The 21053-nt window shown below is 39.9% G+C and overlaps 1 protein-coding gene across 1 annotated transcript in view; it reads left to right on the top strand.

Annotated features, from left to right (window-relative positions):
• Positions 1 to 381: 381 nt before the first annotated feature.
• Positions 382 to 21053, top strand: part of SNTG2 (syntrophin gamma 2) — a 262116-nt gene continuing 241444 nt past the window's right edge. The window contains exon 1 of the mRNA XM_074153336.1: positions 382 to 453. Within this exon, the coding sequence (XP_074009437.1) occupies positions 382 to 453 (72 nt within the window). The remainder of the gene's footprint in view (positions 454 to 21053) is intronic.

Raw genomic sequence — 21053 nt, forward strand, 5'->3', positions numbered from 1 at the left:
CCGCTGTGCCGAGCCGCACCGGGGAGGAGCGCGGCCGCCCTCCTAGCAGCACCCCCGAGCCCGGCTGCCGGGATGCGGCCGCAGAGGGGAGGGGAACGAGAGCGGCGGCGCCTTCCCCCCGGAGAAGAGCGAAGTTAAATAGCCAGCGCGGCTCCCCCGCCTTCCTCTCCCCTCCTGGCTCCCTCCACGTCCCACCCCCCGCCCCGCCCGGGCCGCGGGGCAGAGCGCGGTGCGGTGCGGTGCCAGCCTTGCCCCGCGGAGCCGGGACGCCGGCGCTGCCGGTGAAGGGCGGGCGTTTTGGGAGCCGGGGTGCCTTGAGGCGCCGCGTCCCGCCGAGCCGCCCGTCTGAGAGGACTTAAAACGCCAGCTGCATGGGAGGAGATGAGCGTGGCGGGGAAACAGCCTCCTCCAGCACCGCTCGAACGACCCGGCAGCCTCCTCGTCCCTACCTGGGCAAGTAGCCGCTTTTCCCCCTCAGATCGTCCCGGTGCCCACTCCAGCGGCGGGGCGGGGTGGGTCCCGCCGGCGGCGCTGCCCGGAGGGCGGGAGGGAGGCGCCTGCGTGAGGGGAGCGGAGCGGCGCAGGCCGGGCCGCCGTGGCGGGCTGAGGAGGGGGGAGCGGCGGGACGGTCGTCCCGCCGCTCCCCCCTCCTCAGCCCGCCACGGCGGCCCGGCCTGCCAGCCCCTCACGACGCCGCGGGGCTGCCGGAGGGACGAGGCGGCAGCTGCCCGGGCTCATCCCGGCTCCCTCAGGACGCTTCGCCCCCCCCTCATCCCGGCTCCCTCAGGACGCTTCGCCCCCGCCGCCTCAGCCCGACACCGGCCGGGGGTGTGTGAGGAAGCGGGCGGGCAGCGGTGGTCCGAGCGCGGTCGGGTGGGATTTGTGTCGTGCCCCGTCCTCCCCCCGCCCTGTTGGGGGGTTGTCGCTGCTGCTGCTGTCGCGATTTTCAACCCGCCGTGACAGGTTGGGGCCGCTGAGGAGTCGAGTTTCCCGTGGGGTCGCTGGGTTTGTCACCCAGCTGCGAGCCTGTTGCCGGCAAAAATAAATAAATAAATCAATCAATCAAAATAAATTAGCTGCTTCCACGTATTTAGCGCCTCACGCACTTTTTAAGAGAAGCCGGTGAGGGAGTTGGAAAATAACTTGCTACTTCATGGCAGCGTATTTGGAAGATCATTTATGAATGATGCCCTCTGACGGCGGTTCTCAGCTGTCCCTGATCTGTTTAAAATATAGTAGGTATGCCCTGTGTACCTTCTAAAATCCTTACAGACTCTGTGGTTTGATGTGCCGCTCTTCTTGGGGAGTGAAGTTATTTTGTTGAAGTGCCGTCACAGTGTTTTTCAGTCACCGGCTAAAAAGTTAAGTCTTTGCGTTTATTGTAAAATAGTTTACTGGTGCTAAAATAAACAGCCCTTTAATTTTTTTGCCCTGTCCTTCAAGCTGTTTCCGTGACCACAACCTTGCAATTTTTTAAGGAAAACGGTGTTATCTTCCTCTTGTTTTATCCGGAGTGTTGTTTAGGAGGCGCCTCCTTTCAGCTGCATGGAAGTATGGCTTAAAGATGTGTTCCCCCTCACGGTGAATTCATAACCGCGTTGAGCCTCTGTGTTTGTAAGACTGAGAGTAAATATTTAGAAGATGCAAGTGTGGGAGCAAAGGGTAGGGGCTGCCTGAAATCATAAGCATGTACGACAACTGCACAGAAATCTGTGGAAGCAAACTGTTGTCTTGTCCCAGGCGGCTTTCGCGCTGTGTATTTCCATCCCTCTTTCGACTGTGAAGAGACGCCAAGATTTCACCTTCAGGTCTTTTAGAACTTCTGTAATTCAAAAGGAGGTAATCGAATTAAACCTACTTTAGAATCCTCTGTGTTTTAAAGCTGTTCCACAGCTCTTAATTTTTAAGACCTGTTCCTGAACTGCAAAAATAATCTGTGCAGCAATTACCTAAAATGTTAACAGCTGAGTAGGTTGTATGGCAGTTCAGAATATTTCAGCATTAAAGGTGAGGGATAATCACTATCATTAGGTGAAATTTATGACTGGTGTTCTTGTAGCTGTGTTAAATGTATATGTTTAAGGCCAATAGGACATGCTGTTTCTGCTGATACTCACGGGACTTCTGCCTGGGGCAGAACTTGACGCTGAATGAATGGTGAACTGACCTTTTAGACAAGAGTGGTAGGAACTAAAGGCTTGTGGCTATCCCGTTTACCTGGACCCTGAATGGGAAACAGTGCCATGAATGTAAAGCTTTGGCAAGCTGTCTGTTTCCAATAAATGTATAACAACATAGCCTCACTTTCCAGAGTATTTTAAGTAGAGTTTTATGATTGAAAGAATGCATGTATATGTAGTCTTTAAAAAAAAAAAAAAAAAGAAAAAAAATAGCTGTATAGACTTTGAGTTCAACAGGGACATCTTATGGCAGATATTTGTTTAGGTGAGTTCATAACTGCCTGGGTCCCCAGAGATGCCACATACTCAACCACTGCAGAGAATTATGCTCAAAACATCTCAAAAAATAAGGACTTCTTTTATAATTAACAGTGTGATAAGTGCTTGTCTTGCATCTTCTTGAGTTATTTAACAGTATTGGAATCTAGGTCTGTTTACCTTGCTAAAGAAAAATTATATTTTAATATTGGTGTATTGACTGTGTCTATGCACATTTTTCTCGGAAATAAGATATAATAACACTAGTTACCATTTAGCTACTAAATATTGCATGTTGAGTCCAATTCATTGTTTGGGATTGTGGTAGTAGGCAGTCTTAATACTTAAAGGTACATGTATTATTTTTTTTTTCCCCTTCAGAAGGATGAAAATTAACTCCTACTCCTTGGAAAGTAATTCAGCATACTTTTAAATTAAAGACAGCACGCTAGATTTGAAATACAATCCTAATGTCTTTTGTGTGCTTGTATTTTAACACTAACAAGCTCTTTTAAGAATGTTTCTTGCAATGTGTCTGTAAACTTCTTGAAGTACAGTTGTTCATGTTCTATTCTATAGAACTGAAGTTTCTATAAAACTGTGTCTCTAACGTGTTGCCACTTTCTTCTTAGTGTAATTTCTGATACTTGTTTCATTTGGGATAAGACACGTGTTCTTGTTGAGCTGATCTCAGAAAGTAGCTTATTCTTCCTCGATCTGTAGTGAACTTTTTGTTTTGATTTCTCATATAATTCTTCCCCTCTTTGCCCCTCAGAAATATCCAAGAGGTCAAAGCCCTTAGGAATTGTTATTCACTATGTCAGAGTGCCTGTGCCATGATTTTATGTGGATTTTATGGTCTCATTGATCTAGTGTGCATGAGATACTGTGGTTTTCATTGTGTTGCTAGACGCGTGAAAGGGAATGATAGCCTTACAGTCACTCGTACTGCTGATATGCCAGGATTTTAAATGAAGAAATAAAAGTGTATAGCTCATTGTTAGGTATAAATAAACCTTGTCACTAGGTGGTTGGGGTTTTTTAGAATAGGGACTATTCTCTTAAACTTCTGTTGTGCATGTCATACGTAATTTTCTAATAGCTTTTTTTTTTGTGGCTGCATATGGAATTTATCAGTTGACTTTTTTTATTCAGCAGAAACCCTAAGGAGAAAGATGATGCGGAACTTTTTTTTTTTTGTATAGCGGTCTTTTCTAAGACAATTTGAGTACCCAAATTGTGTACTCAATAAGAGAAGGAAATGCAGCGCATGCTGATTTTCTGTTCCTTTCCTCCTCTTTTTTTTCACTATGTCTGTGTAATTTAGATACTTTGATAGAGATGCTAATATAAATATTTCCTTTTTTTTTTTTTTTTTTGGAAAGCAAGTCCCAGGGCATTGAAGTTTTTTTTCAAAATTTGGCACCCCCCAATACAGAAGCTTCCTGAAAGTGAACACTAGGTGTCATGTTACCACAAACATCGGTGTCTCGCCTTTTCCCTGTCTATCTTCCATTTAATCTTGCCATTTTCCTAAAATAGATGACCACCATTAACATTCCACGCCAGTATTTTGTTAGGGTTAGACTGCATTCTGCCACACTGTATGTGACCGTAAGAAGCTTCAACTTTCCTATGTTTCTTATTGAAAGTTCTATCAGCACTAAGATGGCATGGATTTCAAGATTATTTCCAAGATCTGTCTATGCGACAATGCAAATCAATAGGATATACTTATTAACTGAAGCTTTTTCTCCTGCACACTCATTTTCTATTAAAACTCCTTGCTGGGCAAAATCTGATTTCAGAAACTTTTGTTGAGAAGTGAACAGAATTTGTTCCCTGATTTGGGGATGGAAAACACAAGAAAAAAGATGGTGGAGCTTCATGACTGGGAGGGGTTATCACGTATTGTGTTGTATGAAGCCTAATAATTACTTTCCAGTGCAAGTTTTATTGACTTCCCACTAATTTGGGAAAATGTTTTTTCCCCTAAAAATCTGTGAAATTAATAGTTTTGAGATCCTGCTAAAGAAATTCACCAAGTACTTCCTAAATACCAGAGTACGTGAGTGTTATGCATTTCTTCCCTTGGCTTCCCTGCCATCACAAATCAAATCTGAATCCTGCTTCTACATGTACATATCTCCATAAAAACAGTTATTAAACTGATAAAAACATGTTAAAGCCATAAGCTTAAATATCTTAATGGAAATAAGACTTGTGCCCACCTACTGCTCTGAAAAACAGTGTCTGATCTCAGAAAAAGAACAGCGTTAGTATTCTTTTTACACCTCAGATCTGTGTTTTGTATTGTAAGCAAATTTTTTCTGATGTTTTAAACATTCCATGAGATGAATATAAATAGAATCACTTTCACTTGGGAGTGCAGAGACTGCCGAGAATAGAAATAGTAGTAGAGCTCAGCAGAAGGAACAGGGCATGACCGTGTTCCTACAACACTGACACTTAATATTGCTTGTCAGTGGCATCATGATAATAGAAACAGCAAACACAAATCAGACTCGTTCAGGCTGAAAGGGACCTTGGGAGGTCCACGAGTCTAACCTTCTCCTGACAGCAGTGACCGTGTTGAATTCAGACTGAGCTGCTCAGAGCTTTTCCCATCGCATCCTTAAAGCCTCCAAGGATGGAGACTGCACAACCTCTCTAGGCAACCTACTCCCTGCTGGGTTGTTTTCATGGTGAAGCGGGGCACTGCTGTTAGTTCCCCCCCAAAACCCAGGTTTTTAGGTTCAAGCAAGCCCAGCTTACTCAACCTCTCCTCACAGGGAAAGTGCTTCGGCCTCCTGACCATTTTGTTGTGCATCGAAGGATCCCTGGTCTTTTAAGTATTACTCTTCCCTCCCCCCCCCATGATGTCTCAGAGAGAAATTCTAAGCGCTGAAAGTTTTTAAAAAGCAGATGGCTAGTAAAAGTGCCTCTTTTCCTCCATTAGTTAAGAATGAATGCATAACTCAAGGGCAATTTAGCAGATGATTGTACTTGCTTTTTTGCGTGCATGTTTTGCATGCCTTTTTTTTTTTTTTTTCCCCACCAAAAGCAGGGAAAGGCTGATGCTGACTTTCATCTGAAGTTAAGATTCATTTGCTACAAAAACTGCGTGTTAAAGTAAAGTACTTGGAACAATTTAGTGGATTTGCTCATCCTTCATATTACTGATGAAGCTGACAGTTAAAGCCAATGGAGGTCCAAGATTTTGCTTCACTCCAAATACCCTTTGTCAGCAACACTCATTTAATACGGATATGATCTACATTTTTTTGGGTCTGTTTTTGTTGTTGTTGTTGTTTTAAAAAGCAGACTGATTCTCCCGTTTTGAACTCCTTTGTACCTGCTTGTCTGTAATTTCTGTCTGAAAAACAGTGTGATTCCAGTATGAGCTGTCGTGCTAGAACCCTTCTGCCACTCTTTATTTATGTATATCAGCAGGCAGATTTCTGTAATGAGATTTACAAACTCTCTAAAGGATATAACCTTGAAAAGCTGGAACCCTTTAGCAAAATCTAATCAATAATATCTCATTTATCATCTCCTTGTGAAGTTCAGATTGTAGTAGGGATGAAATGCATTTGTAGTATTTAGAGAAGTTCTGGGCAAGGAAATCGATGCATAACCTCAGTTGTTTTGTACTGTATTTGAAGAGGCATAGTGCGTGCTCACACTGTATGGTATCGTAAAACCATTAGCCTTAAAATGCTTCTCTCCACCGTGCTGAACTTGCAGGACTGTTTATGCTTGTTTTGGGATTTTTGCCTTTGCACAGTTTATGTGTGACTTCTAAGTCACCGGATGAATAAAATCTGAGGGGAAATCTTTCCCCTGAACGGGCAAGTTCTGTGTAATGCGATCTGCTGTGCAAACTGCATCCGGAGTAGGTTTTTTCATAGGTGGTTATCATCCACACTATAGACGCACTTCCCAGAGTCTGAGTGCCGAGTCTCATCTCATAGCACTTGCTTAGTCTAAGGCAGTACTGACATCCGGGGCTTTTTGTTTGATTGGTTTTTTTTTTTTTAATTTGGATTGAGTACATTGTCTTTCAGTACTTCACATTTCTTAAATATGTAATGAAACTTCCCCAAAGACTAGATGGAGAATGTTTTTCAGTTTTAAAGTTTTATTCCGTATCTCAATTAGATTTTTTTCTTTATTTTTTTTTTTTTCTGCATGCGTAAATTATGCACTATTCTGTCCCATCCAATAATGGATGTGGCCTTCTTTGGAGAGTGCTCATGCATTTAACTTACAAGCACAGGCACACTTGCTTCTGCTGCATGTGTAGATAAGTAATAGTCTATTTAACATGACCAAGAATATGGATATGTTATACAGCTTACATTATAGCTAGTAGGTAACATGAAAAATACAGAAGAATGAGCATACACATTCAAAACAGTGCTAAATAATATGGGAGATAATAATGCATATTTATTTTGTTTCCTCTATAGAAGCTGTCTTTTTCCTCTGAGTTGTCCTGTATGTAAAACTATTAAGTTTATTGGAGGAAAATGTCAGAAGAATTGATCTCATATTGGATATCATGAGGACACACACATATTCAAAAACGGTTTGTCACACGCTCATATGCATGTGTTGCCATCTTCCTCTCCAGCAAAGCCTGTTCAATCAACAGGCAAAGAGACAGATTTTTCATTTGTTTCACTGGCTGCAGCTAAGACTTAGATACTGCAAGGAAATTCGTAGGCACATATCTTTCCATTCAACTCCCATCTAAAAGTATTAAGTCATGTTTTTAGAAAGGCCTAAGGAATTACTCATTGGTGTTGTGTTAATAAATGCAAGTTTCTTCTGTACTAATAAAATATTTTACTCTCTTTGAGCAGGCATTGTAATCCAATTTTATATGACGTGTCTTTTCCTCTATTTTTTTTTCAACATATCCTGCTGTCTTACACAGCTTTTTTATAAATGTAACATTTAGATGGTCTTCTGCCACCCTGCAGAATGCCCGACGCAATAGCAATAGAAGGGTATACAGTAATCTGTGCTGTGTGCTTATTTTTAGAATACAGTTGAAGCATAAGTAAGCATATGTTGCCAGTTCAGTCTGACAGTCTTGTTTTGTGATGTAGCTATTGCTTTTTATAAAATCTTTTCCTTTTCTAGGTTTGAATTGTCAGTGTAGTTATCAGTTGCATCAACACACTGTTTTATGCAACTATTTATTGTACTTTCCATTTAAAAGATGAATTAATTACTTAGGCATCTGGTGCGTCATATGGTGCATATGCTGGGTGTGCTAAACAGAATAGTCTTTTTAAATAATAAGAGAAAAATGACATTACATAAAAGGATTAGACTTTTTAGTGTGCTTTGAAGAGTAACTGTACTGTACTAAAATCTCCAAGTCCGTTATTCAGGATTTTGTGATCATTAAAGGAATCTTTGATTCTACTGAAACAAGTGTACGTACCTGTATGTATCTGTACTTGTGTTATGTGAAAAATAGAGGGGAAAAAAAGACACTATTTTTTGACAAGAAAGTTATTATACATGGACTAGTTATATGATACTTCTTCTAACTGACAGTCACAGAATGCGTTATGGTTAGTTCCATTTACAATTCATAAGGCAAGAAATTTTTATTCTTACTCTCTATAAAAATTATATGTCCTCCAAGGTTATCAAACAGATGAAAACCTTCAAAATGAAGACCTGTCTTCAGATAACCCGTAGGTACTAGATACACCGCAACCCACTGTATCTAACTCCACACAAACCTCCAATTTCCGTGGTATACTTCAGACAAACTTCACACACATTTTACATCAGAAAATTACTGAAGTCTACTATAGCCAAAATGACTAACTGATTCCAGTTTAAGTTTGAATTACTGATTTGCCACATAGCGTCTCCTCCAAGGGACGGTTGGCAGAAATTTGATATGGGCCAATTTATTCACTGTTTATAGTTACACATCTTGGTTCCCAAACAAGTGAAATTTGATATGTATTAGCCTTTTTCCTTACAAAATTTCAGAAGATGAGGCTTAAATCTATCCAGTGTACTTTCCATTTACAAAAATTAACTTCTTCATTGAAATTATTCTTCCATAAGTTTAACAGGTGTTGATTTTTTACTTTGTTAAATGGGACATCAATAAAAGCATGGCCATCACTGCTCAGTTTAAGCAGTCAAGGCAGGAGATGTAGCAGGATGCGTTGATTTCAAAGGACTTTCAAAAGCAATCCTTTCAGAAAACATACTGATTGCCCAAGAGAAAGTAGTCTGCTTTAAGCATATCTAGTTTAGGAATATGTGGGTAGTCCTAAAGGTAGGATGTCCAGGAAGCAAGTCTGAACTTTCATATTGCTACCACAACAACCTACCGGTGAGAATGAATGAACTGAAATTGTTTAGATCTGATTTACACACACAACCCCAAAGAGCTTTCTGGTTTTTATGACAGTCAGACAATATAAATTGTAGCATGGAAGTATGCTTCCTTCTGCTGACTTTTACTACCTGTAATCAAACCTTTAGAGCAAGAAAACAGAAATAAGGTTTGTAATTCTTACCAAGGGCAATCCTGTAGCAGTTGGAACCATCAAGAATATTTCTTTCACGTGTCAGGAAAGAGGAAAGAATAGCTAATCTTTTAGTGACTCCAAGTCAGGAAAAAACCCAAACCAACCACAAATAATAATCTGACTCGATTTTTTTTTTTTGTCACCTCTTCATTTTTTAGTGTTTTGTGTGACTAATTGTGCTTATGTGCTGTTGTGCTTATGTACCCCTCTACTTCTGTACCTCACTTTTTCTGCTGCTTCTTTATAATCCTTGCTTTACCCCTTTAAAAAAAAAAAAGAAGAAGGTTTTCAGGCTTTCTCATTAGCTGAATATGTAGGTGTACTTTTTGTAGGTGCTCCATTTCACAGTTTATTACTCTAGTTTACAAGAAGTAAACAAAGATGAAGAGAGGAGAAATTTTTAATAACAGAAACATTATAGACTAGTTATTAAAGGGAATGGATGTGAAAGGAGCAAGTAGGCAGACATGTTACCTAGACCTCAGGGAGCACTGGGTTTTTTTTTCTGGGTGACTTATACTTGTGTGTAGTAGGGAAAGTCCATACTTCAGTCTCTGCTATTTCTGTTTCTTCTTTTCAGCTTTCAACGGTTTGACAGACTTTCATAAAAATCTGTAAGGTTAACTTAATGTCTACTGGCTGTAGTTTCCCTAGCTAAATATAATTAAATGTAGTAAACCTGCTTGAGTTTACTCTGTAGTTCTCATAATTCTAGTGTCATTTTAATCTGACCAGGATCAGTCTAATTCTGTTCCACAAAAACATCTTGCTTCATCAATTTATAGCATAAAATGAAGACTTCATCTTTTAAAATTTATAAAATTGCTCTTCTATTAGTCCAATATGTGATTCATTGCCAAGTGCTTCAAAAAAAGTGTGAAGAGTACTTCATATATATTTTTTTAAGCAATTAGTGTTAGGGCTGTCTGCTCTGGGAGAACTATAAAAATATTCTTATATTTTGAAAATTAGCTCCAGACTATGCTGCCTTACAGAAGTTATGACTTAGCCCAGCGTGTCTAGCAGAATTAAGATAAATAAAACTAAAATAACCCCACCAGTCTATTGCCGTGGTTTATGGCACTGAGGTGTGAGATGAACATGATGCAGTTCTATATATTCCTTTTGGATGGAATTTGTACGTGGTAAAAAGTAGATTGTTTTGTAGAGCATCATTAATTTTCAAGTATTTCTGTGAAACTGGCAAACAGAGGCCAGCCAAGAGAGTATTATCAATATAAATTGAAAAACTCTTGTCCTAGGGAGAAGGGATCTTTTCCATTTAAATTAAGTAGTCAAAATAGTCTCCAAAATGAAAGATGAGGGAACTTTCTTTAGGACTAAGAATAGTGTTTCTCTGTAACTGCCATCCAGAGGGACCTTGACAGGCTTGAGAAGTGGGCCTGTGTTGACCTCATGAGGTTCAACAAGGCCAAGCGCAGGGTGCTGCACCTGGGTCAGGGCAACCCCTGGTATCAATACAGGCTGAGAGGTGAAAGGATAGAGAGTAGTTCTGTTGAGAAGGGCTTGGGGGTATTGGAGAACAAAAAGCTGGACATGAACCAACAATGTGTGCTCACAACCCAGAAGGCCAACCGCATTCTGGGCTGCATCAAAAGAAGCGTGGCCAGCAGGTCGAGGGAGGTGATTCTGCCCCTCTACTCTGCTCTGGTGAGATACCACTTGGAGTCCTGTGTCCAGCTCTGGAGTCCTCAGCACAGGAAGGACATGGACCTGTTGGAGCGGGTCCAGAGGAGGGCCACAAAGATGATCAGAGGGCTGGAGCACCTCTCTTACGAGGACAGGCTGAGAGACTTGGGGTTGCTCAGCCTGGAGAAGACTCCAGGGAGATCTTATTGGGGTGTTTCAGTACTTAAAGGGGGCTTATAAGAAAAATAGGGACAGACTTTTTAGCAGGGCCTGTTGTGATAGGACAAGGGGTGATGGTTTTAAACTAAAAGAGGGTAGATTTAGACAAGATATAAGGGAAAAAAATATACAATGAGGGTGGTGAAACACTGGAACAGGTTGCCTGGAGAAGTGTTAGATGCCTCATCCCTGGAAACGTTCAAGATCAGGTTGGACAAGGCTCTGAGCAATCTCATACAGGTTAACATGTACCTGCTTACTGCTGGGGGTTGGACTAGATGACCTTTAAAGATCTCTTCTAACCCAAACTATTCTATGATTCTAACTGACTTGTCTGACTATAATCTCTGCTTTTATTTGTGGTTTTGGTGTTTCATTAGGAGGGCTTCTCACTGAGAGCTAATTCTCTTATATTTAATTGGATGTGACTTAAAAGAACAATCCAAGAAGTAGTCTATGTTCTCTATATATACGCTGCAAGAAATATTAAAAAGTATTTTCTTTCTTAAATATAATGGGAAATTGTCATCTTGACATTGCACAGAATAAAAATCAAGATACACTAATTGTAAATTGCAATCTAAATAGTCTCTCATCAGCTTGCTTGATATTTACAGATGAAATATCTTGTGGAACTAATTTCATGTTCTTATGTGAAATTAAGGTGCTTTCACTAATGAGCTCTTCGGATAGTTTTTATGACTGTTTCAGTTAACTGGAACATAACAACTTGAGTTAGTTTTTTCAAGACTTAATAGTCTTCCAGTCTCTCCACATAGGTACAGATTAACATAGGTTTTAAAGGTACAGCCATACCTTGAGGTCTGGGAATTTCATTGGATGAGGTCAAGTAACTGCTGTAGAAGCAGAATAATACTCCATTCAGATCATAGCCTTCTGAAGACAGGTTTTGGTATCCTTTGCCTTCAGTAGGTGGGAGTCACTGGCTATCGACTACACTGAGAAGGCCTTGGCATAGCTCCAAGCGCTAAAATACATTTGGTCATACTGTTAAACTGTTAGTGTTTTCCTTAGCATAATTTTATCCTACGCTAATTAGCAGTCTTCCAGACAATATCCAGACTGTGACTTGGGACTCCTCCTGTGGGCGGCACGATAGTGGTTCATGTCTTCAGGGAGGGCAAAAGCGCTTAGATTCACTGATACGAGTAGTGCCAGCTGACCTCCAGGCCCTCAGCTGCTTTATTTGCTAGTATAGATCCTACCACTTAGACTTGTCCTCTTCTATGTAGCTGTCCCATTTGTCACTGATACTAACCTGATATGCTAAGAGGTGTTTGAGATTTGCTGACCCTTCTATTCAGTGGAATTTACCTCCAGTGAGCTGAGTAAAAGACTTGTTTTTTTTTTTAAACAAACAAATATTTACATACTCTGTGACTTGCAGAACAGAGCAATAAATGGTGATTGAAAATATTCCATTCCAAAGAGTCTTTTATTTCATCCTAGGACAACACGTGCATTAATATTTTACTTTGGATTAGGGATATGGTTTTCAGGTGAATCTCATTATCATCTGTATTTATTGTTGTATGTTGTAAAGTGGTTTGGAGTGCACCAAAGGTATATGCTGTGTCGGTGAGTAGTGCATCTGAATATGAGTAGATTTGTGGAGTAAGATAGAGGGACTGAACATTCACGCTGTATGAATCTCTGGGGTTTTCTTTCAGATTAGCTCTAGCCTGATCCTGTGGACTGAACGGGTGTTAGTGGTTGGGCTCTCTAGGTTTGCTCCTGGAGTGCACCTCCAGCTTTGTGCTCGGAGACCACGCTGCAACGCAGGCCATACCATGAGAAGAGGAAAGGCTGATGGAGATTTGCTTCAAAAATCTACTTATAGTGTGAACTGAAATGCTGATAAAGAAGCATCCAAGCTGAATGTCTTTCAGATAGAACAAAACTGAAAGGTCTTTCGTAGACATACCCATTTAATTGCAGCCACTAATGAGTGTTCAGTCCATGGGACCATGCTATAGCAAGCCCAAAATAAAACCTCCCCAAAATGACCACGGTAAGAGTGTTACATCCTTGACAAAAGCAGTTTTGCTCTGCAGATCTGCTTCTCTTGTAGTGCATTACTTGCCAGTCTGGATATAAGCTCAATACATTTGGTTCTATGTTTTTGTATTCCAAATGGGGTTAAAAGATGCAGGCTTCTTATTATCTGTGCTCTCTCTCCCTCTCCTCCTCTCTCTCCAGTAGTGTGCAAATGAGGACAGTACCTGTCTCTTCCTTGCCTTCCCCTGCTAAACTCCCACTTTTAGGCTCTGTTGTAATGTGGGTTTGTAGCACTGTAGATCAGGCTGAAAGAATCATACAATTGCCCAGGTTGGAAGAGACCTTTAAGATCATCACGTCCAACCATTAACCCAGCACTGCCAAGTTACCACTAAACCATGTCCCTCAGCACCCATCTACACGTCTTTTAAATACCCACAGGGATGGCAACTCAACCACTTCCCTGGGCAGCCTGTTCCAGTGCTTTAGAACCATTTTGGTGAAGAAATTGTTCCTAATATCCAATCTAAACCTCCCCTGAGGCTGTTTCCTCTTGTCCTACTGCCTGTTACTTGGGAGAGGACACCGACTCTCACCCCGCTACAACCTCCTTTTCAGGTAGCTGTAGAGAGCAATAAGGTCTCCCCTCAGCCTCCTTTTCTCCAGGCTGAACAACCCCAGCTCTCTCAGACGCTCCTCATAAGATGATTCTTTCTATTAATTCATCAAAAGAAGTTAGGAAATAAACTAAGATTGGGGAGGAGATTACAGTTAAAAAAATCTTTTTAGAAGAGAATTTCCGGCACTTTAATTCTGGTTTAAAGCCCCCTGAACAAGAAGAACCGAGCAGCAATGTAGGGCTTTTTCTGCCTACAAAAAGCAATGTATAAATATGAGTGCAGTTCTCAGTGCTCTAATGACCTAATTCCCAGTTATTCTCAGTTCCTGTTGCAAGTTGGCAGGTCTTGCTAGTATCTTGACTGTTAGTCTGCCAACAATTTGATTATAGTGGTAGTGAGGAAAAGTGAGATCTGACACAAAGTTTTCTCATTATGGATCAAGCAAATGGCAAAAGAAAGAACTTTTCTGGTTTGATCAAGTTTAAGGAGAATATACAAGTCTCTTCTTCATGCATTGCCTGTGTTGATTTATAAACATTCCTCGCTATTTTGTGAGGTTTGATACTGTACTTTGGCTGGCATTTTGCTCTACTTTTCTTGCTCGCTTACTGTGGGACTGCACTCCTGGTGGGTAAGGACACTTCCACTGCCCTCTTCATGACCACCCTGAGCTCTCTACCTGCCTTCCTCGGTGGAGCAGCCCACTGCTCCCTGGCACCTGGACATTGGGCTACTCTTTTTTTTGTTTTTTTCTTTTTTTCTGCCATTGAAGTCTGCAGTTACTTCAGCTGGTCTTTGCATCAGCTTTCTGTGTATCTGAAGACTGTCAATATATTGTCTGTAGTATAAGCAGCATCAATCTCCTGACTCTTTATATCATGCATTTTCTTTGCTATTGACTTTTTTCAGTTAGTCCATAAAAATTATTTATGTAAAAATTGTTTGTGGGACTCCAACTGTGGCCTGGTCAATATGCTGGATCGAGCAGGATTACTCTAGATGTATCTCATGAAGTACTCATAATTACAGATCCTGGAGCATGAAATAGATGATTGACTTATGTTCGGCTTGCGATTTTCCCTAATCCTCCAATTTCTTTTATGAAAACAAATGGTTGTGATGTTTTTATAGCTGTTTCTTTCTATTAAAATGGTTTTGTGTGCTTGGCTCTTAAGTTGTCAGTTTTTAGCATCCGACAAAGGATTTACAGCCTTTTTGATAGCAGAATCCCTTTATATGATTACAAAGTGAATGCTATTCTGTGGATAATTCTGGGTATTATTAACAGGTTCACAACTGAATTGATCATGACTAAGTTTAACTACTTATTTAAACATTAATTCTTGTTCTAGCAGTGATAACCAGTTTAAATGTTTGAGTTGGAGCTGCTTGTGTGATTTCTGTATAGCATGTTCTATAAAGAGTATTCAGAGTTATACACACCAACCAAGTCCACAAATCTACCACCACTGATTTACTTGGTGTATATGAGAGAAAAAGGATTATTAATTGCTGTTCAGTTTATTTCAGTAATTACGTGGGAGAACTATTGTGCTTAACTTGCAGCAAAGTAAACCTGGGAATTTGTGATTCAGGAATCAGAAACCTTTCAGGAATGGTATGCCATAAAGCATGCTGCTTACACCCACATGTATGTATGTGTGTAGATTTTATGCTTTTCTGCTTTGTTAGGCTGGAGCTAAGTTTCAGTTGGAGCTGGGAGAGCTTGCCTCTTACAAGTAGGATATCTGAAATAGCTAGGTAGTATGTGAGATCCAAGGTTCAAGTTTGGAGATTCCATCAAATCCGTATTTGGAGATTCACAAAGTCATATGAGCAGTCTGTTCTTATGCAGTTTCATGGTGAAGGTGTTTTTAATCAATTCCAGTTGTAATTCTAATAATTATTTCTAAAAAGAAGAAAATGAAGAAACGCAAGTAGATGAAGGCCACCTTTCCGAAGTTGAATTGTCTGTTTTACCACTCACTGTCTTCTCCTCTAAAGGAGAAAATCTGTAGAAGAGTACAATTTTGAGCATTATGAAATATTCTTCACTTTCTCTCTCCTTCTCCAGAGTTTTTGACTATTAGAGTTATTTTATGAAGGAGAATAAAGAATAAAGGAAGCCTCAAATTACAGACATTTTTTAGAGTATATTAAATAAAGATTTGGCCATGACATTTATCTTCTTGGTCAAGAAAACTTTTGGATCTAAACGTAAGATCGTAGTGTATCTTCATACTAATAAGCAAAGAGAATTATATTGTCTTACTGTGACTTACTTTGCTTCATGTGATTACTTTTGTAATGGTGACATCTGTAGCTGATTAGGTTCAACCATCTCTCCAGCCAGAGTAGAGTGACAGAATAGATACCTCCTCCATGAGCAACAATGTCCATCATAATACTCTGGATGTCATGTAGACTTGGCAGGATAAGAGCTTTGTTAAACAGGGAACTCATGACTAAGCTTCAGTGCAAAAATGCAGCAAAGATGGACTACGAAGGAGGAATTTAGAAACATTGCATGGTTGTGTGGGAACAGTATCAGGAGAGCCAAAGGTCACCTGGATTTAAGACTTGCAAAGAACATGGAGAGCAACCAGAAGAGTTTCTATCACTATATTAGTAATAAAAGGCTGAACAAGAGAAATATGGGACTGTTGGTGAATGGGGCAGGTGGAAGTGGACACAAAACTGAGGTAGTTTGGGACAAGAGGAATAGGCCTCAAGTTGCTTCAGGGGAGGTTTAGGATGCATATTAGGACAAATTTCTTCACTGAAAAGGTTATCAAGCATTGGAACAGGCTGCCCAGAGAAGTGGTTGAGTCACCATCCCTAGAGGTATTTAAAATACATGCAGATATAGAGATTAGGGACATGGTTGGTGGACTTGGCTCTTGCTCCTTCAAAGACGCTGGAAATGAATTAGGACCGAAGAAGATTAATCCCCAGTTAAAACCTGGGAAAGCCAAACACTAAGATGGCCATTAGTCCAGAAATACCACATCAGATGGACACTGTTGTTATTAAACAACAACTAGGAATAATTTATTCTCAATATAAAGATTTTGTTTTATGGATATATATCAATGGGATGGAGAAAGTATTTTTAGGAGACTTCTGAAAGCAATGTTAGACTTGTAATTTCTTTTTTGTGTAATGTGGAATGTATGATGTTCTTCTGCAGCAGTTTGTTTATTAAAACCTTGAAAATGCCAGCATTCAGGGTTGAAATTTTATTCTCATATTAGCAATTTAAATTAGACAAAAATTGTTGAAGATGTATTATTGGGAACAGACAGAACTGCATTTCAAATTCAAACCCAGCTCTGTTGTTACATTTTTTAATTACTTAACATCAGATCTTTATAATAGTAGCTGAGAAGGTGATATAAATGTGTTGTGCTATTCAGGATTTTCATTAGAAGTACTGAAATCATGAACCAGCTGAACAGATCTTGGAAACTCCACTTTTTTTTTTTTTTTTTTTCAAAGCAGGATAGAAAAACAACAAACCTGGTTTGTCACCATGGAGAAAAACTATATGCATTTAAAAAGATGGAAAACTAACTAAAACGTGCAGAGATGTAAAAAGAAGGAAGTGGATTGAGCAAAATGCAGAGGGTAAATAGCAGAAAAGAACAAGAAGTGAGACATATCGATCATTTTCAGCAAAACTTTATTTTTTTCTTCTGCAGCTGTGGTTGTCTTGATTTTGTAGATATAACTGAAGTATTTTATTTACCTCAAGCAGTAAAACACTAAGCATGAAATGCTGTGTGGAAATCTGAGTAAATAACATCTGCAATTATCTCACAGTTTACATTAACAACTAAGGCTTAATTATTTCTTTTCTCATTTTCATTCTTAATTGTTCCATCCATTGGAGTGATCCATCCATTGATCACTCCACACGGATTGTTACACTTTTGTGGCAGTAACTTTAGATCCACTGGATCTCATTAACATAAGTGCAATTTCTGTGGGACATGTTAACTTCAATGAAGGTGCACAATATATAAATCTGTATGAATTTTTGTAACTAAGCTGTCAGACTTAGGCCTGAGCATTATTTTCCCTACTGCATGAGTGTGCATATGCATATTTTGTTTCTTGCCTGTCTTACCCCTCAGTAGTTCTGGAGATTTACAGCACCAGATTGTGGTCTGCATTTATGAAGAATTTCAGAGAACATGCTTTCATATTCCATGAAGCGTAGATTTAATTCATGGTGCGTATTAAGGCTGAATGTAAATACCTTAAAGAGATGTATGTGAACGGTTTATTTTCTATGCTATTTAGTCCAGAGCACAGAAGTAAACAACACCCAAAGAATTCTGAAAAGTTGCTTTTTCAAAAAATATTGTGCAATTCAGATTTTTGCCTGAAATTGCTCATAATTTCAAAAAGGAAAAGAAATCCATATTTTATTGTTGCAAATGATGATAATTAATGCCTAGCACATTTGGAGTTTTTCTTTCATTGGATATGGATTTTACAAAACTCATTAGAAAAGTTATTTGTGTGATCATTATATTCCATTAATCCATAAACAAAACATATGTCAGTCAGTCTTCCTATTCCACAGGACTGTTTTAAATGTTCTGCAAAGTGCTTCTCTTCTGTAGATCCTAGCCCAGAAGGAAACTGTGGATGATCTTATCTTTTCTAGGACCATTTTAGTGTCTTTTTCTATACCAGAAAGAAAGATAGTGCTGTGGGAACAGTGGGCTTTAGATGTTCTAATGGTAGATGTGAGCCATCAGATCATGGATCCCAACTGACTGAGGATGGCAATGACAGTAGGTTTACATCAAGCATGGTGACCTGATAATTTGAACATTGCAACCTCATAACATGAAGTGTAAAACTGGGGATATATTCAAATGTTTCTTACTACCTGGTATTTCTCTAACTTTGAACAACAGCTACTGATTTACTAAACTCGCTGTTGATGAGGTGGGCTCATACTCCAAGTTAGCAGGTTAGATAGCTAGCTTTCAGGTTTTTTAATATAATTTGCATTTTTAAATTTGATTGAACGGGTTTGGAAGATAAAAGAATTATTGATTTACTCTCCCTCCTTCATCCACTCTTTCAGTCAAAAGCTCTGTGCTTTGCACTGCTAAGGCTATATCCTATTTTCTCCCGTAACTTGTGGTTTTGGCTTTGAACGCTGATCTTACACTGAAATGCCAGATTTTTTATCCATTCATTTGGGCTAGACTCTAGCCAAAATAAACTATTCCTTGTGTTTATAAACATACGATAAATATTTATTAATGTTCAAAAGCTCTAAACTGAAAGCACGTTTTGAACCAGTGGAGGTAGTCGGTGACCACTAGTGTTTGTCTTTGTTAACTATCCCTTCCTCTGGGAACCTTTTCCTTGCTGGGCATTAGCATGCAAAGCTTGACTCTCAATGGCTCCATACTCTTGAGTATAAGTCCTTCTGTGTTGGGCACTAAAAAATGGAGCTTTACACGAATGAATACGATATTGCTGCATTCTGGGAAGTTTGTTTGGCCAGTGTCCAGGAGTGCTCCTTTACCGATGTCTAACTTAGCACCTTCCAAACTACATTAACTCCCAAAACAATGAAACTACTGATTTTAGCATTACATTCTAGAGTCAATACACATTTTGACTCTTGCATTTAAAAATGGTAACTCTATATATGTTCATAGAGTGTCCTGTTCTGCAGCAAGTCAAACATTTTTAGATACACATATTGTGGGAGGTCAAAGCAAGTTTTGGTTTTTTTCCAGTTTGTTTTACCTATTAAGTTTCTTTTGGTCCATTAATGTTGTGCAGACAATGTCACAAATCTTTTCTGATTTGGCTATTGCATGGACCTACTTTCGCAATGTAATTTGTAGTAATTGGATTATTGAATGACTATAATAGTTATCAAGAATTGAAGTAATAGATATAGGCAGAGTAATTTCATGCTTTTCAGACGAGATTATATTACATTTAGGATAGGTCACAAATGACTTCATGACTTCACCAATTTTAATTAACTTTAATATCTAAAAAGAAAAAAGAACCATGCTAAATTGTCAGTCCTTGTAACTTTGGTTGTTATTTTACAGCTAGCAGTTTTCTGTGCAAAAGATTTTATCTTTTAATTTTTCTGGACATATTTCCTTTTCATGGTCTCTTCAAAATATTATTCTGGGCTGTCCTTGAAACTGAAGCAGGTGATCTGCTGGACCAAGATTGATTCTTTGCCAACCTGCCAATCGCTTCTCTGTTTGGGAGAGGACTTGTGTTGAAGCTTTGATGCACGTATTTTCATGTTTTGTTTGTGAAAGACATTTAATGTGCAGCCTGAGATCTCTGTAATAAAATTGATTAGTATTAGGGTTAAGCACCAGGCCTCATATTCCCTCTCCTAAACCATGGAAATGTGCTCAAAGGCAGTGCTTGTGAAGTAGGCAGTGTGGTGCTTGTCACTGCCATAGTAAGTGACAAGTACTGCCCTTGCTAATTTATTTCCCTCTAAATTAACACGTGCATGCCACTAAACTTAATATTCTCACAGTTCTAACTTTTTTTCTTCTAGACTTCTGTGTCATTCACTTAAATCACTAAAGTGTTCAGGAAACCTCCTCCCAGCATGGCAGAAGTCTGTGAAGATGCTCGTTTTAAGCACGACCCGGCTCTGAGCCATAATGGCTGTGCCATGCTGACAGAGGTTAGCCTACTTGTACTGAAATCGTTTAATTTTCAAAATTAGCAGGCCATTATAAATAGAACTTACTTTCAGGGTGAGAGAAAGAAAGAACAGAATGTAAAATCGAAGTTACAGTATAGCATTTCACAAAGCTCTTGCGCCTTCAAAACCAGAAGCAATGGTGAGAGTCAAGCATCTGAACCCTCAGGGTACCACTGGGCCACAGTGTCCCTGCCCAAGGCCCAGGAGCCCCACTAGACCCCAGCCTGGCACTCTCTCTCCCCATCTGAGACACATTGGCACCGCTGGCTCCAGCTTTCCTCCTGGCTTGTTGTTTGGATTTCCTGGCTTGGCTGTGGCTTGCACCTTTGCCTGATGCTTAGTGGTTTGTTGCCAGGACCACCCTTGCTGCCGGCTCGCCTCCCCGTCTGGAGCATCCCTTCCTTTTGCTGCTCCCCGACACCGAGTGCCTGCCGTGCAGGAGCTGGCTGTGGCAGCTGGCCACTTGCCACTGCTTCAGTGGTTGCCCGAGGCTGCATTTAGTACCAGCTGGTGGGTTTCCTCAGATAAGGTATAGAGCAGGATGAATGGCAAGCAAATAGTATTGATGTTGTTTACATTTATAGAAAATGTATGCAAAAAATACAACTGAAGGGACATTATTTTCTGCCCCAAATTGCATTACATTCTCTGAAGTTACGAATTTCAAAACAGTATGAAAAGAAGTGAAGGTTTATAACGAAAAGCTTTATTAAATACACTGCCAGTCGAGTAATCTTTCAGGAGGCTGTTTGCTGTAGCACTTCCATGTTCATTATTAGCAACTAAACAAAGTAATGCAGATTGTAAT

The sequence above is a fragment of the Numenius arquata genome, chromosome 9 (assembly GCF_964106895.1).
Source record: "Numenius arquata chromosome 9, bNumArq3.hap1.1, whole genome shotgun sequence".
Classification (NCBI taxonomy): domain Eukaryota; kingdom Metazoa; phylum Chordata; class Aves; order Charadriiformes; family Scolopacidae; genus Numenius; species Numenius arquata.